Here is a 15,131-nt window from a genome sequence, read left to right as displayed (position 1 = left end):
ATTTTTTCTCTGAAAGTGTGGTCAGGCACTGGAATGGCCTGCCTAGGGAGGTGGTTGAGGCACCATCCCTAGCGCTGTTCAAGAGGCGTTTAGATGAGGTGCTAAAGGATTTAATTTAGTAGTTTAGTGGGTAGAGATGATGATAGGAGGATTGGTTAGACTAGATGATCTTGTAGGTCCTTTCCAACCGAATGTACCTATGAGCCTATGAACCTATAAGGTGCAACACTCTACCACAGCCATATTTACAGTCGAGATAAGAGCCATCTGATGGCCACTGCACATAGGTCTGCTTCTTCCATTCTGGCCTTTCTGGGAGAGGTACAACCCACTTGTAGAAGAACTGGGAGAAGCTCTGGGACTGATAAAATAGATAAAGTACATTGCTACCATTTTTCCTCACTGATATTTTGCTGCAATTCATTACTGGACTTAACAAAAAAAAAAATGGCTGTTCAATTAAGCTACAGCATTCTTGAATTCATTATTTTGTACGTCACACCTGTAGGGTGAATATCCTGAAAGAATAGTACCCACACAATAAAATAAAGGTAGACAGTAAAATTTTGAACAGCTTATCCAGATAGTATAAAGTCAACCAGTAAATTAGGAAAGGCTCACCTGTCACTGAAGGATGAGACTTGCCTGGAACTCTATACAGGGGGAGGGGGGGATCTCCAACAAGAGAACCATCCCTGGTGGTGGTCAGTCCTTAAATGGAGTCTGGGAGAAGCGGAGCCACCACCCCTTCCAGTCACACAGATGAATTGCCTTCACCTGTGCTCCTGTGGCTGACTCAGTGCTCACCTCAGGTGATCCGTCAGTGGTTCAGGCCATGATTCAACAGTTCCCATACAACACCTAAAATCAGGATTGCTGTACTGTTTTCCAGGAGTCAGTGGGTAAATATATTTTTGTCCATAAATGTTATTCTTTCATATGACTCAAAATGTACAGAGTTGTTTTCTTTTTGAGGCTGACAATTAAAGCAGATGACTAAGATAACTTTTTTAATTTACCCCTATGACTATCAACAGAAATATCTTCTCTACCAGAATATGTGGATATTTATTCACATAGAAAACCTGATCATAGCACATTCTGAGGAAAAAGTGTAAACATGCCAAGTAAAAGCAGATTTCTGTCTGTATTACTGACACTGGGTTCCAAACACAGAGAAAAATACACTTGGAGCTTGTGGTTGTTTTTTCTAAAAATATACATTTTAGAAGAAGTTAAATTGCATAGATACAATCTTTCACATAGCCTTGCCAAAACTGTTGGCACCTGGTCAGAAATATCTATTTACCCATGATCCAGTATACTACTCCCAAGAGCACTGAGAAGGCATTACTGACATCACTGTATTTTCCTTTCCATTTTGCCCTTAACCACTGTAAATATTACAGACTATCACTTCCAATAATGTAAAACATACAAATGAGGAAATGGGCCCACATTCTAACCTAGCCATGGTCAATGTACATTGGCTGAGTTCACATTTCCATTTTCAGATCATCAGCATCCCCTATCACGGAACAAATTTCCTAGTGAGAGAGATGTTTTAACACTAGCATGGGAAGAGCAGAATTTTGAGTGAAATACTATTTGTCTGTGCCCTGCCCTTCCTCTAGAAACAATTTTTCTCTACTCAGTGACCAGCCACCCAGTGAGCATATGGGGAAGTATGCATGCCAGCATTCTTGGATTCTTGAATAAGGGAACAAAAGAATTTATGATCTCACAGGTTAGAAAGAAAAATCAAAGCTGTAATGTATGCAAACTGCATCCCTTGATGAATATTTTTAGGTATATACTGATTGACTCATCTCAGTGTTTAAAATTAAGTTGCCTTTAGGCAGTCAGGTCTCTTTCAAGAGCTAGCAATGATGATATTATTAACCTTTGATATTGAAATTCTATTAGTAGTCCCTGATTTATCCTGGTAAACAGCATTGCCATCTCATTCTTAGTCCCAGTCAGGGAAAATATACAGTCTGAGGATTTTCATTTGTTTGTTTTTTTCAGAAGGTACCAATAAAGCAAACGACTCATCATAATGATCCTGACTGTGCATGCGGGATGCATTATAGTATTAACTATTTTTTAAAACATATATATATTTTTTTTCCTGGGGAAAAAGCTGTTTTAATTGGTTCTTGATTAAAATATAATAATTTGAGCAGTTCAGGTAATAGCTCCTCCTGTCTCCTCCCAGAAGGTTCACACAAGGTATTTTTTTAATAAAAAACAGGAATCATGTCTTTCATTCCACTTAATCATGATACAAAAACATGATACAAACTTGCACCAATAAGATCAGGATTAATTTTAATGAAATATAATAATGATCACAAAAAATAATCATCCCAATTTGACTTTTGGATACTGACTTATCTGAACAGCCATCTCCCACATACTCTGCCTGAAGACCTCAGCTCAGAAAGTCAAGAAGCAGAATTTATTTGCCACAAAGGAGTACCCCATTTCCCTTTCTTCATTCAAATGGCATTTTTGTAACTAAATCTGAGCAGGTGCTTAGGATGCAAACCTTATCTGTGCTACAGTAGGGAGACTCGTGGTTCTCTAAAGGTGTGGTCCTGTTTGCTTCCAGCTGACAAGGCATTTTACTGGAATACATCTGTCATTTCACAAGTTTCCTACAGCCGTAAACTTTATTCCTGCTGACAGCAGAAGTAATTGCTGCATGCAGAATAAAATTTTCACTTTTAAATGTGAAGAAGTTTTATTTCTTCATTTTTGTGCTCTAAGATTACATTTAAATCTGTTGCAGGTAAAGTCTTTCTCAAAGGACAATTATTTCAGTATTACTGAGATAAAAATATAGTGAATTTCAAATCATTGCAAAGTAATGGAAACTGGGCTAGAGATAGGTATTTAAGTTCCTAATATAGAAAAACGTTCTTTTAAGAGAGAAAATTCCACCTTTTTTTTTTTTATTTGCCATAAAAAAGCAGGCAAATTTATACCTTTATTTAAACCTCATATCAAAAATTAACAATAATAATGGGTGGAACAAAAAACAAAAAAAAAAAGGAAGGAAGAAACAAAATCTCCATCTTAATATTCTTCAGGAAGTTGGTAATATATTGTAAAGGGAGTACAAAGTACTAACCATCCGCCCCTATGCCATGATCATGCCAAATTCTGGAATAATTTGAAGAGTGGTAATTCACAGCTTACACACACTCTGAAAAATATAATATGCAGAAGTGACAATTAACATTGTGGTTCCTCTGTTCTGCTTTGTGAGTGATGATCCAGTTTGAGCATCTAAATGTGCCCATTGCCAGCCCTCCAGCAAAACTTACTACCTGATTCAGCTGCACTCGAACTTGGATCTTGGTTTAGAACGGCGTGTGCTCCCAAAAACTAAATTTCTGGCAACTCATCACTGCTGGAGAAGTTAATCTGTGCAACTTTCTGGCAGGTCAGCTAAGAGCGATAGAAAACACAGAACTGTATTGTACTGATTTGGGTAAGACATGGAAGGCACCTTCCTTTAGCTCACATCGTTCTACTGCCTTCTTCCTGTCCTAAATCCTGCCATTCTCTTCTGTTCCCTTCTTCATACCACTGACTTTATCTGGAGGGAATCGTGTGAAGATGCAGGAGTTGTCTATATTTAAAGTTATATAATGTTTTTACATTTTGATAAATTATTTAGATATCTATAGTTTAAAATGTAAATGAGTTCTCTGCTGCCCATACATTATGAAAGATGTGATAATACCATCATTAAAACCACAATTTATGTAGACTTTGATTTTAAAGAAAACACACAACATCATCATAAGACAAATGTAGTTCATTTATTTTCCTATTTTTAAGAGCTGACTTAGGCTATCTTTTCCACAGATGTGTACTAGGTTGATATCTGTAATTGCTTGCTTCTATTACTACCACTACCCTTTTTTTTAAAAAAAAAAAAGGAGTGTATCAAACATGACATGGTAAGGAGTAGATCTGTATACTTGTTTAACAGAAGAGGACAAGTTTACCCTTAGATAATATCCAGTGAAAACAACAGGGAATGACTCCTAACCATAGATTTAGGGGAAATCTGCACCTAGTGCAGGTTTTAGCCCTACACTTAAATCAGAAAACAATAGAGCATATCTCATACTAAATTGGTATGTGATACCAAATTAGTATGTAATGAGAGCAAGGCAGTATGTTTTACGACAACCCAACTCAGATTGACAATACAGCCTCAGTTGCTGTCATAGGTTCTCTTAATTTTTCTCTTTTTCTCATCACCTCCTACACCAAAGCAAATGCCCACAAACACATTTCCTACAAATGCTCTGAGTAATCATTTGAGTTCTCCAGTGCTTAAGAGAAATAAATTTTATCCAATACTTTTTCATGCATATTTATGTATTGCACGTACCACACACATTTTGTACTGAGTGGTAATATTAGCATGAAACACTTGGATTAAAAAAACTACAAAACACAGCACTAAATCTGTGAACAATCAAAATATCCCAGTGATGCAACAGCATGAACAATAGTACAGACAGCTGTACAACCATTTTGATTTAGCCTTCCCTTCCCACTTGAAATCTTCACATTCCATTTGGCTATTCTAAAACCGCATTGGCAAGCTATGCATGTCTGTTTCAAAATAATAGCTCTGTAGTCTGACGCAGCAGCATATGCTCAAAACAGAAATGGATTTTACCCAATAAAATCTATAATTCTTGACAAAGCAGGTGCTAGGCTTCAGTGCAGTTCTCCAAGACACTCCGTCTTCGCTCTGTTTATCATGCAGCAGTTTGCTGCCTACTAGGTGCATTTCTTCATTGATCAACGCTTAGAAAAGTCCAAGTTCAATAGGACAGACAGCACCTTGGCAAAGGATGTCTTCTGTTTTATGACTGTCAGCAATATGGTGGATATTTTATGATGAGGCACAGAGACATTACTCACATAGCCATAATTTCATTAAGCAATAGCGCAAGTGGTCTCGGTAGACTAAGTAGATGGCATATTTACATGAACAGTGAATATTATCTACCTCATCTAAATTAATGCTGAATGAAATAGGGAGCTTAACTAGGTAGAGGTCTGTTCCGGGCAAATAGATCATTTTCCAATCACATACTCGCTTGCATCTCATAACGAGTTGAGGGAGGCATATGAAGGAAGGTATGAGAACAATTCTAAAGATAGCATCTAGCTACTCTGAAAGCAAGATCTACTCACAGAAATGAGACAATGCCAGTTCTGGGGAAACAGCACATGATAACTAACTTGTTTGTAGCCTCTGAAGTATGATATTCTTTTGCCAATTTTTTTTTTTTCAGGAAAATCTAATAAAAAATTGATGAAATGGGATAATAATTTTCCCTGCATGAAGATTAAGTGGGAACATGAGTCTATGTGATAGAGAGCTTTTTCACTCATCTCATGTCTGCTCAAATGCAAAGTCATTGAGCAGCTAGCATATATTTCAGAACAAGAATCTATCTGAAATAGTAACATCAACTTCAGAGCCCTACAGAAAGTGACAGTCGATACCAGCTTGTTGCTGGATATTTCTGCAACCACAGCCTATGAAGTTTGACAGAGCTCAACAGTCTTGCGCTAGGAATGAAACACATTGTTTCAGAATAAATAATAGGGAATATATTTATTACAAATATTTACATAACATTATGTATCTGAGAGCATAATAATGCACCAACCTCCCTGCTGGTTGCTGCCTGAACGTCAAAAGAAAACAGAATTTTTATGTAGCATAATGTTAGAACTAAGGGTGGTGCCTTAGGCTTGCCCCCACAAACTGGAGTAATTCAGCTGAGTGATTTCTACAGAGTACTTGCCATCTGTTGGTGATGACTCAAGCAAAACAAAGCACAGATGGATCTTAGTCCCAAATTATGCTTTTTTTTTTCCCCCTGCACTCCTAACTTCATAGGTGATCAAGATGTTTTTCATTTTAGAGGATTTCATTTTTATAGTGACAGGCTCCTAGTCTGCAATTATTCATAACTAATTTTCAAACTGCTTAATGAAATAAAAAATTGCATGAATTCCAGCTTTAAGGACAAGTAGTCTTCTTGGAAAAACTTCCAGTCTCTTTGTAATGCATTCTGAAATGCACTGTACTATTTATTAAGGTGTAGATCATTCAGCTTCTTTCCTCATACATATATTACCCAGTGAATGGGATTTAAAACAGCCAGCCTGCTCAGTAGAGTGACTTCTGAATTAGCCAAGACAAATAACCACAAATGAAAAAGAATTCACGCAGAAACTTTACATATTTCCTTGATCTTTATAATTTTGACAGGAGTCTCTCTATTAGACTGAGATTCACATTCTTAAATGCTCGACTGATGTCCAAGCAATCACTTTGAGTGCAGAAAACTGGCTCTTCTTCAAAATAGAAGCAGATTATGGTACCATCATTTTTAATCATTAAGAAACAAAATTAGCTTAAATTAATAGTAAAAACTCCCAATAAAGGCAAGACCTAGGGATGTTATCTTGCCTGGCCATTTGTCAAGTGAAAACCATCCATTTCCTATTGAGTTCTGAACTCATGCTTGCAAAGAATTCACACCTTTGGATTAGAGTCTTCTAGAGAAATCGACATATCTGGAAGGTGAATCTCAGTGCTTCTAAGCAGGACAAATCATAAGATGCTCTTCTCCATTCAGATGGAATAAGCAAATGTTAGTCAGTAGGATGCAATCAATGTGCCTAAGTAACATTATTAGGGAAAACTGAGGCATCCGGACACTGCTGATGTCTGATGGAAGAAAAAAGTTTTTGAAGGCTGTTTTCAGAATGGAGTCTCTGTTGGTGCTCTGGGTATGGCAGAGGTACCTCACTTGTAGCAGTTCCTAAAGGAAGTGATAACCAATCCTGGAAAACACAGGATTTCAAGTTCTCATAATGAGGCTGTTAATGGCTTGATTCCTTTCAAAGCTACTTACTGTCAAACTGCATTTATGCCAGAGTAACAAGAAGCGCAATCAGAAAAGAGAGTGAAGAGAGGGCACTCAGCCAGAACCCTTCCCAGGACACAGTGCACATGCAGTGGTTAGGTCATTTTCTGAGTTCAAATCCAACGTCATTTTAAATAGAAGACTTTAAAATGAATACAAAGTAAAGTCCAGATTGGAGGCTTCATTCTTCCTTCTTCACTATAGATAAATAACTCCTGAAAATTTAAATTGCTTTTCAACTTTTGTCATACCTGGTGATTTATGATCAGACACATGGTGAAAAAAAATTTATACTTTTTAGTTTTGATTGGTTTATGTATATTAGTGATTTGCTAAATGCATTTCTAAGTTGAGCAGACATGAAAACCTCCTATAACGCAGCTAATTTATTTGTCTTAAACTGAATGCTTTGTAAATGTGGACTTTTACTGGAGAGAATATAATTTTGTTTTACTGAATAACCTCAGATGGAGCAAACGTTACTTGTAACTTCAGCAGTTTGTGGTATTTTTTTCCTTAGCTCCAAGTACTAATAATTGTGCTAATTATTCAGATAATTGAATTTCCGTAAAAGTTTTCATGAATTACAATCTACATTGATTTTAAACGAGTTGTTGTGCTATGTATCTACTGAACTGGGGTGACTGCATTGCTTGTGTTAAATACAAAGTGTGTGGATTTTTCCCTTCTTGAAAACAACTCAAAATGCCTTAGAAACAATTCTGAGTAGGAAAGGGCCTACATAATTGAGAAGCAGAATATCGCAAAGAGAAAATTAAAAAAAAAAAAAAAAAAAATTGAGATGTGGTTCCATGACCCAAACTTTCCACACTGATACAGATGATAAAGCCTAATAATCTGTATGCAGCTTCCATGATGCCATAAATATAAATTATTCTACACAGGGTCACATTATAACATGCAATGCATTTAGAATGCACAATTCAAAATCATTTGTGGCTTTAATTGGTATGCTTTTTATTCAGTGTACAAAGTTATCTTCTTATAAGCAGAGAAAATTTTTTTCAGTTTAGCTCTGTTCACTAACATTCTAATTTGTCTGTTGTAGAGTTGTAGGAGCAGGAAGGTAGAACATATAAATTCCAGACTATGCTGCCCAGATGAACAGAAGAGGACTGATAAAACAGTGAAGTATGGCTAAAGGTCAGGTTTTCATGCCTGAGGCATTTTACTGCTTGTGGCAGTGATTTTGAGATGTATTGCTGCTATACTGCTGCTGGTGTAACTAGATTGATTTCACAAAGCGCTACTAATTTAAAATTGAAGAAAGGTACTCTGTCCCTGTATAGCACTTTTCGTGCAGAGCAATTTCTGGGAGTTAAATCATGCAATCCTCCTTTCTCTACTGTCTAGAGGTATAAGAAGGGAGGTATGGACAGAGCAATATTTTTTAACAAAATTGTTGAGCACCATAAGCTTTCTTTGACTTTCTCAATGTGCCTGTAAATCTGCCCTTGTATGATGAAGTAATAGAGCTAATCTGGCCTTGTGTCTGCAGTAATGCAGCTAGCAGAGAAGAAAGCCTCACATTTTATTTCTCCCACTGCTGCGGCTGAGCCAACAGGTACTGAAAAAAGCAAACCCAGTGCAGGTGGATAGCAAGCTCACAACATCTTTCTTCACAAAGGGTTTTGTCATGGAATGCATTAAAATGCAATATCTTATCATTAGCAAAGGTTCTGATGGTTTAGTAGATAAAGGTTAGTCTTCACTCTTGGACTGTTAAGTAATAACTCGCTTTACAATGGCATAATGTGTGGCTGCAGACAAATATATAGCAAGATATTAAGTAGTTTTCTGTAAGCTCTTTTTGTGTACAATGTTTCAAACTAAAGAGAATGGTGCTTTCCATGTTTTCCATTCATTGGAGAAGAAAACAGAAGTGATTTCTCTGTTAAGAGGCCACTGAAACCTCCACGTTAGAGTGAGAAAAGAGTTACATGTAATTGTGCCAGGTTTTTTTTTTTTTTTTTTTGGTATCTGAATTCTTATATTTGTCCCTTGTAATTCTGGATCCTTAGAGGATGCAGAAACAACTAGGTCGGACATGGATTTATAAAGTTTATACAAAATTGTGCAAGGTGAAATGATTTCACAGGAAAAGACTCTAGTGACATTGTTGCCATAACACTTTAAAAATAGTTTTGCTCACAGCCTATTCAGGAACTTGAGAAAGATCAATCATCAAAGATTAAGGAACATACCAAAAAAGTATGACTGAGTCTCCCAGATACATTTTCAGTGATTTATTGTTGAGAGGGTCTAGCATAAGGTATACATTCTCTCAAAGACTTAAATTTAGATCTATAGAACCAACCCATGTTACAGTAGTATCACACACTAACCTCTTCCACTTCAGGAAGAAAAACAAAGTATTGCTAAGCTTTATGTAAACCTCCCACATCTATTCTTTAATGTAGAGAATACAATGGCAGAGGAAGACACAACAATATTCATCTCCAAACCATGGAGAAGAGGAAGATAGAGTGCTTTTTCTCCTTTTAACCAAGCCTTCAGATTTTGATGAATTTTCCATTTAAAGAGCTTTGAGCTTAGCACAGCTGTAATGAACAATGTCAAAAAGCTCAGGCACAGGTTAGTACAGTCACTTAGTATCAACAGCATGGAAATGTTTCCTGAAGTGTATTCTGAGAGCACTGCTGTTGTCTCAGCATTTTTTCTATGTCTACTGAACAACTATATCTCATGCACAGAATTTTCTACAGCTTCTTGGAATACGTCTAGTTTTTATACATACTGGGAGGCTGTGAAAAAATCCCACAATAGAAACACAGAGAAAAAGAGTTTGCAATTACATCATTTTAAATCCATTTCATCATGACCTTTCATGAAGGAGGGTTTAAAGACTGAATTATTTGGCTGTGGATAAAAAGGTTATTTGTCTTTACTGAGCATCGTTTATAGGTCCTTAGTAAAAGATTATGATTTCTAGGAGGGATGCAGATAGAGAAGGGGAGGAATTAAAAAGACAAATGCCTTGATATTCTTACGAAGATGTCTGTGTCCCAGAGACATGAATTAAAGAGGTAGACAATGTTAAGAATATACTGATTGTTAAAGAGTACTATACTTTTAATAGTGGAATGACTAACTTACAACAGAAATATAACCTCCTACCAAGGCTCATCAAAAGTCCTCCCACATCACACCAAGCAAATGAATTCCTCAGACTCCCTCTTTAAAACATAAAAAATAAAAAAAACCTACAAATTCCTTCTGAGTATTAATTCTCCTGTTTGATTTAAGCAGTGAAATTATTTGCAACATTGTTATATTTAAGAACACAAAACTATTGAATCATCTTGTTTAAACTCTTGTGGTTCCTCTGTTTGAATTTCTTCATAAAATATTTCATGAATTACATAAATTGCATTGGATGACTATTGTTGCAAAACCTTGTTTGCGTTCAGTTTCAGAGAAGTTAAGCAAGCAGTTTTCTTTCACTAGGAAATATAGAACTATAAATAGACTACAGATATTCTCTCATGAAGCAAATAAAGAAATTCAGCTCATTTTCACAAGATGACTCAGAGAGTACAGGGTTTAATGTTTTGGCATTTTGAATGTTATAATTTCCATACACTTGAACATCCCATTTAAAATATTACCTTGGGACTGTAATGAAAAATTCTCACTGGACCAGCATTTCACATAAAGGAGATGATTTCCAAGATGGATTTTATTCTTCCTAAGCATCCTACTGTTATCATACACTCAGCTACAAACCAACTTTCCTCCAGAAAAAGTACCAGTCATACAGATTACGGAAAATACTATCCCCTGCTATCCATGACCATGCAGAAATTATGATTGATAAAAAGGCATAATAGAAAAAGAAGATAATTAGACTAAATGAATTTTAAGTCAAACAATAACTGGACAAACACAAAGGACAAAGCTTCTAATCACTATCAATCAAAGATGCAAATCAACATTGCACCAGGAAACATAAAGGCCTCTCCATGATGCTTCCTAAAACAAACTCAGACAATTTCAAACTATTAAATACAAATGCAAGCGCATAAGTTAATTTACAAAATTTATCAATGTATACAAAATACAAAGCTCTATAAAGTACTTAATACACTCACACAGCCACACTGTTTCACATGTGTTCAAAACGTAGGTGTTGACTACATTAGATGAAAGTGCAGCATGACACTACACTCAGACTACAGCCAACTATGGGAGAATTGTGTATTCTGTTCTCAGTCCTACTCCTTTCAAAACAAAAGCCCTACAGGCTTGTGACAAAAAATAGGAGGGAAGTTTTTGTACATATCTGAGACAGATCAAAGGAAAAAGAGAACAGCCCCAAATCTCAGATGAAGTCTCTCTTTTTGTTGCTGACCTCTTTAATCAGGAATTCATGCATGGACTAGTAAAGAAAAGCACACCTACCCTCACTCGTTAGCAAGTGCTGCACACATGACACTGCAGATTTTCACTAATTGGCCTTTCAAAACAAACAGCAATTAAAAATATTCTATGTAAATTAAGAATTAATTACAATCAGCACAATAAACATACACATATTTCAAACTGAAATTTAATGTCTGACTTGAGACTTATAAAATCTTTGCACACCATGCAGTATATATTTCCAGTACCTATAGTATACACTGTCATTAGAGTCAGCACATTTGACTTCCAGTAGAGCAGAGAAGATAAGTTTTCTTGATGTTTATTTGCATACATGGAGGAAACACACTGTTTTGAAAAACACTGTGTAGCCTGTTTCCACAACTCTCCACGAAGTTCTGCTATGACACCCTGTTTCTGCAGTTGACATTTCCCCTGTGAGCCCTCTGCGTGGCACAGTGTGTCACCACCGTGCATAGCACCACTCTACACCATAGCATGGGGGCTGTGTTGACCCAGAGGGAAGGAGTGAAGCTCTGAAATGACTTCAATTCCCCTGAGACCATCCAGAAACGAGTGGAAAGCTTGTCACAACTTTGAGCAGTGTTGGCACTACTCTTCACTATGCCCAACCCCAGAAGGTGACCGCATTTCCTAGCGGGTCACTTTGAGAGCACACTGCCTTCCAAGTCCTTTGCCCTCGTCATATTCCCGTTCGTGGGAATATGGCACTTCTGGTAGATCCCCAATGCCTGGTGCAGCACGAGGCGGGACGCTCAGGTCCCGCCGGCCCTGCACTACCCCCTACCGGCCGCGGGCACCCAGAGCAGAACAGGCACGGCACCCTCTGGGTGGCAATCGCTCCCCGGCAGCCCTGCAGCATTTGCAACACTCGGGAGAGCCATGGGTAGCGTTGTGCAAAAGCGGCTAGTCCCGAAAAAGTTGTCCAGATTTCAATAGCGCCTATAGAAATACCTTCTTTTGAAGCTTTTCTCAAGAAAATAAATAAATAAATAAACTACTGATGCTCAGAGGCATACCGCTTCCTGACTATATTACTTCGCTCAAGGTCGAGCTGCCTGTGCACGCTGCAACGTGAGTCTTAATTGCAGCGCGGATGGCTGTGAGATTAATGGAAGCCACTTCGACTAGAGCAGTTCCTCTCCCAGCGGGATGTGCCTTCCTGCAAAGTTAGCACGCATATATTTTCTGTAAAGAACCTTTAAAATCAATCCACTAAAATAGAATTAACTTCCCCTGGCCGAGGGCCGTCCCCGGGAACCCGGCCAGGCCGAGGCGGGGCAGCTCAGGCAGCAGCACTGAGCCCGCTGCTCCTCCAGCAGTGCCTCTGCCATTGCCCCTCCGTTTTGAGCTCATCACATCTAACACGCAAGCAATTTCTGGTTTACGTTTCTCTTTAGGGATTTATAGCAGTTGCCACTGAGACTTTGTGAGGAGCTCGGGTCGTTCCTTTTCATCTTGCTTTGAGATCTGCCTCATAGGGGGCAGGACAGGACCCCACGGCACCACTTGGGTGCTTTCCAGAGCTTCCCTCCCCGGCGAAAAGCCACACTCAGTGGAAGAGGAGGGTGGTTGGGGGGGGGGGGGGGGGCGCGGGAAACAGGGCTCTGCCAGAGTGTCCGAAGAAGGCCGTCTTCCTCTCCATCACTTCCTCAGCCATGCAAATCTCTACCCCAGTCTTCACCCACCCTCTTTACCCCGTATCGACGGACAGAGTTTGTTTTAAAATTATTATGATGATGACTATTAGTTTAGCCCAGCTGGACTCAGGGCTACCAGCAGGTGCGGGCGGGCTTTCCATCACGCAAAGGAGCATGCTCAGCGCTTTCAGGCATGCTCTTTCTGCGGGGAGGCAGCCCGAGCCGGGCCGGGGGGAATCCTTGTGGTGGCCCTGTCCTAACGCAAAGTTTGGGGCCGCGGTTCCACACGGTGCCCCATACCCGCAGCCCGCCGCTCCCACCCGGGCTCGGGGAGGAACCCTGGTGCCGTTGCCGAGGGCAGGCGGAGCGTGAGGGTTCCCCGCGCTTCTGGCGGCAGAGGAAGAGGAGATGCCCGGGAAAGGTTTCACAGGCAACTTTGCGGGGAAACCCGCTGCTCCATTACCCCCTCCTCCTAGGGCGAGATTGCTGCTGCGCCTGGCGCTGATAAAACGCCGAGAGCACCACCATCATCACCATTATTCGCATTCGCATGACGATGCCCGAAGAAGCCGCGCGGGGCTGCCCACACCGTCCCCCGGCTCCGCACCCCCCGCCCGGAGCTGCGGGATCCCCGCAGCGCACGCCCTCAGGCGAAAGGTCCGAGCCGCACCGTGACCACGGACACCCACCCTACCTTGAGCTCCTCCGTCGCAAGGTTGCCTGGTCTGTCCATAAGGCGAAACTGAGCGCGGAGCGTTGGGGAAGAGGGGAAGTTGTGCCCCTCTTCCTCCAAAAAATTAAAAAATAAATATTAAAGAAATAAAAAAGGAGGGGGTTAATCTAGTTTCTCAGTTTCCAGCCTAAACTCAGCCTTGTCCTCCAAAGCCCGGCAGCTCCCCTCAGTCTCATTCTCCGCGATCACGCCTCCACCGGTTTAAATAAATAAATAAATAAAATAATTCACTTTTTTTTTTTTTTTTTTTGTAAGGGGAAAAAAACCTCCCTTAAGGATTAAAGCGACAGGTGATCTGTCCCCGGTGGAATAGATTCACGTCCTACGGCAATGAAAGGAGGAGGCAGGAAAAAAAATCACTCAGTTGATTTGTTTTTTTTCCTTCTGCAATAAGCTCAGATGCCGACGAGACGCTGCATCCGGAGAAAAAAAATTCCCGCTTCCTCGGACGGCATCATGCAGCAAATTTCAAAGAAACGTGTTCAAACTGGAGAGAAGAGTGTATGATAAAAGCCGCTCTCGCCATGCCCACTCCAGTGGCCAACTGAGCACCCTGCGAGAGCAAGGCAGCAGTGATGAACGATTTCGCCGGCGAGATAACAAAACCCCCCAAGTCCTGCATAGATTCCAAGATTGTTTTGCAGCTGAAGGTATTCTCTCAATAATAATAAAATAAAATTAAAAAAAATAACAAGATAAGAAAGTCTGTAGGGGATGATCTTCGAAGGTTATGCCAAGAGTTGGGAGAAAAACAGGAGGATCTTTTGCAGAAGAGAGAGGGAGAGAGACGGAGATTTCCCCTTCTGTCCTGTGTTACTGTCCTCCGCCGCCAGGTGCCTGACTTCCCTGCTCGCGGCCCGCGGGGGATCTCTCCGGCTCTCCCGGCGCAGTGCTCCCTCCCCCGCCCGCTGCAGCCCCGGGTCTTAACGCCCGAGGCCGCCAGCGCCGCCTCCGCGCAGCCCGGGGCCGCCCGCCCGAGGGCTCCGCATTGTCCCCGTGTGTCTGGGCAGTGCCACTCAACCCATCTGAACGGCCGCCGCTACCTATACGTGTTACGCATAGCTCCCTGTATGTGTATATCGATATCGATATACATGCGTAGAGACACACATATACGTGGATAGCTGTGTGTGTGCCTAAATTAACAAGATGATATGAAACTTCCCATCGTGAGGCTTGAGGTGCGTGGGTCTTGCTCCTGCTGCAGCTTTGGTGGAGCAGCATTTCTGACAGCACACGGGTTAAGTCAAAGCCTCTTGTAGGGTGTGATTTGCCAATCACTTTTTCCAAAGGTTTCACCGATTTGTGGCTTTCGTGTTATACCAAAAAAAGAGCCAAAATTAGATTTTA

At 40.1% G+C, this 15,131-nt stretch overlaps 1 protein-coding gene across 1 annotated transcript in view; it reads right to left on the bottom strand.

Moving 5' to 3' along the window:
- The window catches only part of SGCZ (sarcoglycan zeta), a 326,796-nt gene extending 312,755 nt beyond the window's left edge, over window positions 1–14,041 (bottom strand). The window contains exon 1 of the mRNA XM_065737005.1: window positions 13,743–14,041. Within this exon, the coding sequence (XP_065593077.1) occupies window positions 13,743–13,781 (39 nt within the window). The 5' untranslated portion in view covers window positions 13,782–14,041. The remainder of the gene's footprint in view (window positions 1–13,742) is intronic.
- Window positions 14,042–15,131: the final 1,090 nt, after the last annotated feature.

Source organism: Cyrtonyx montezumae, unplaced genomic scaffold (assembly GCF_038088225.1).
Source record: "Cyrtonyx montezumae isolate F1298 unplaced genomic scaffold, pur_monq_1.0 scaffold_2, whole genome shotgun sequence".
Taxonomy (NCBI): Eukaryota; Metazoa; Chordata; class Aves; order Galliformes; family Odontophoridae; genus Cyrtonyx; species Cyrtonyx montezumae.
This window is presented reverse-complemented; position numbering and strand designations above follow the sequence as displayed.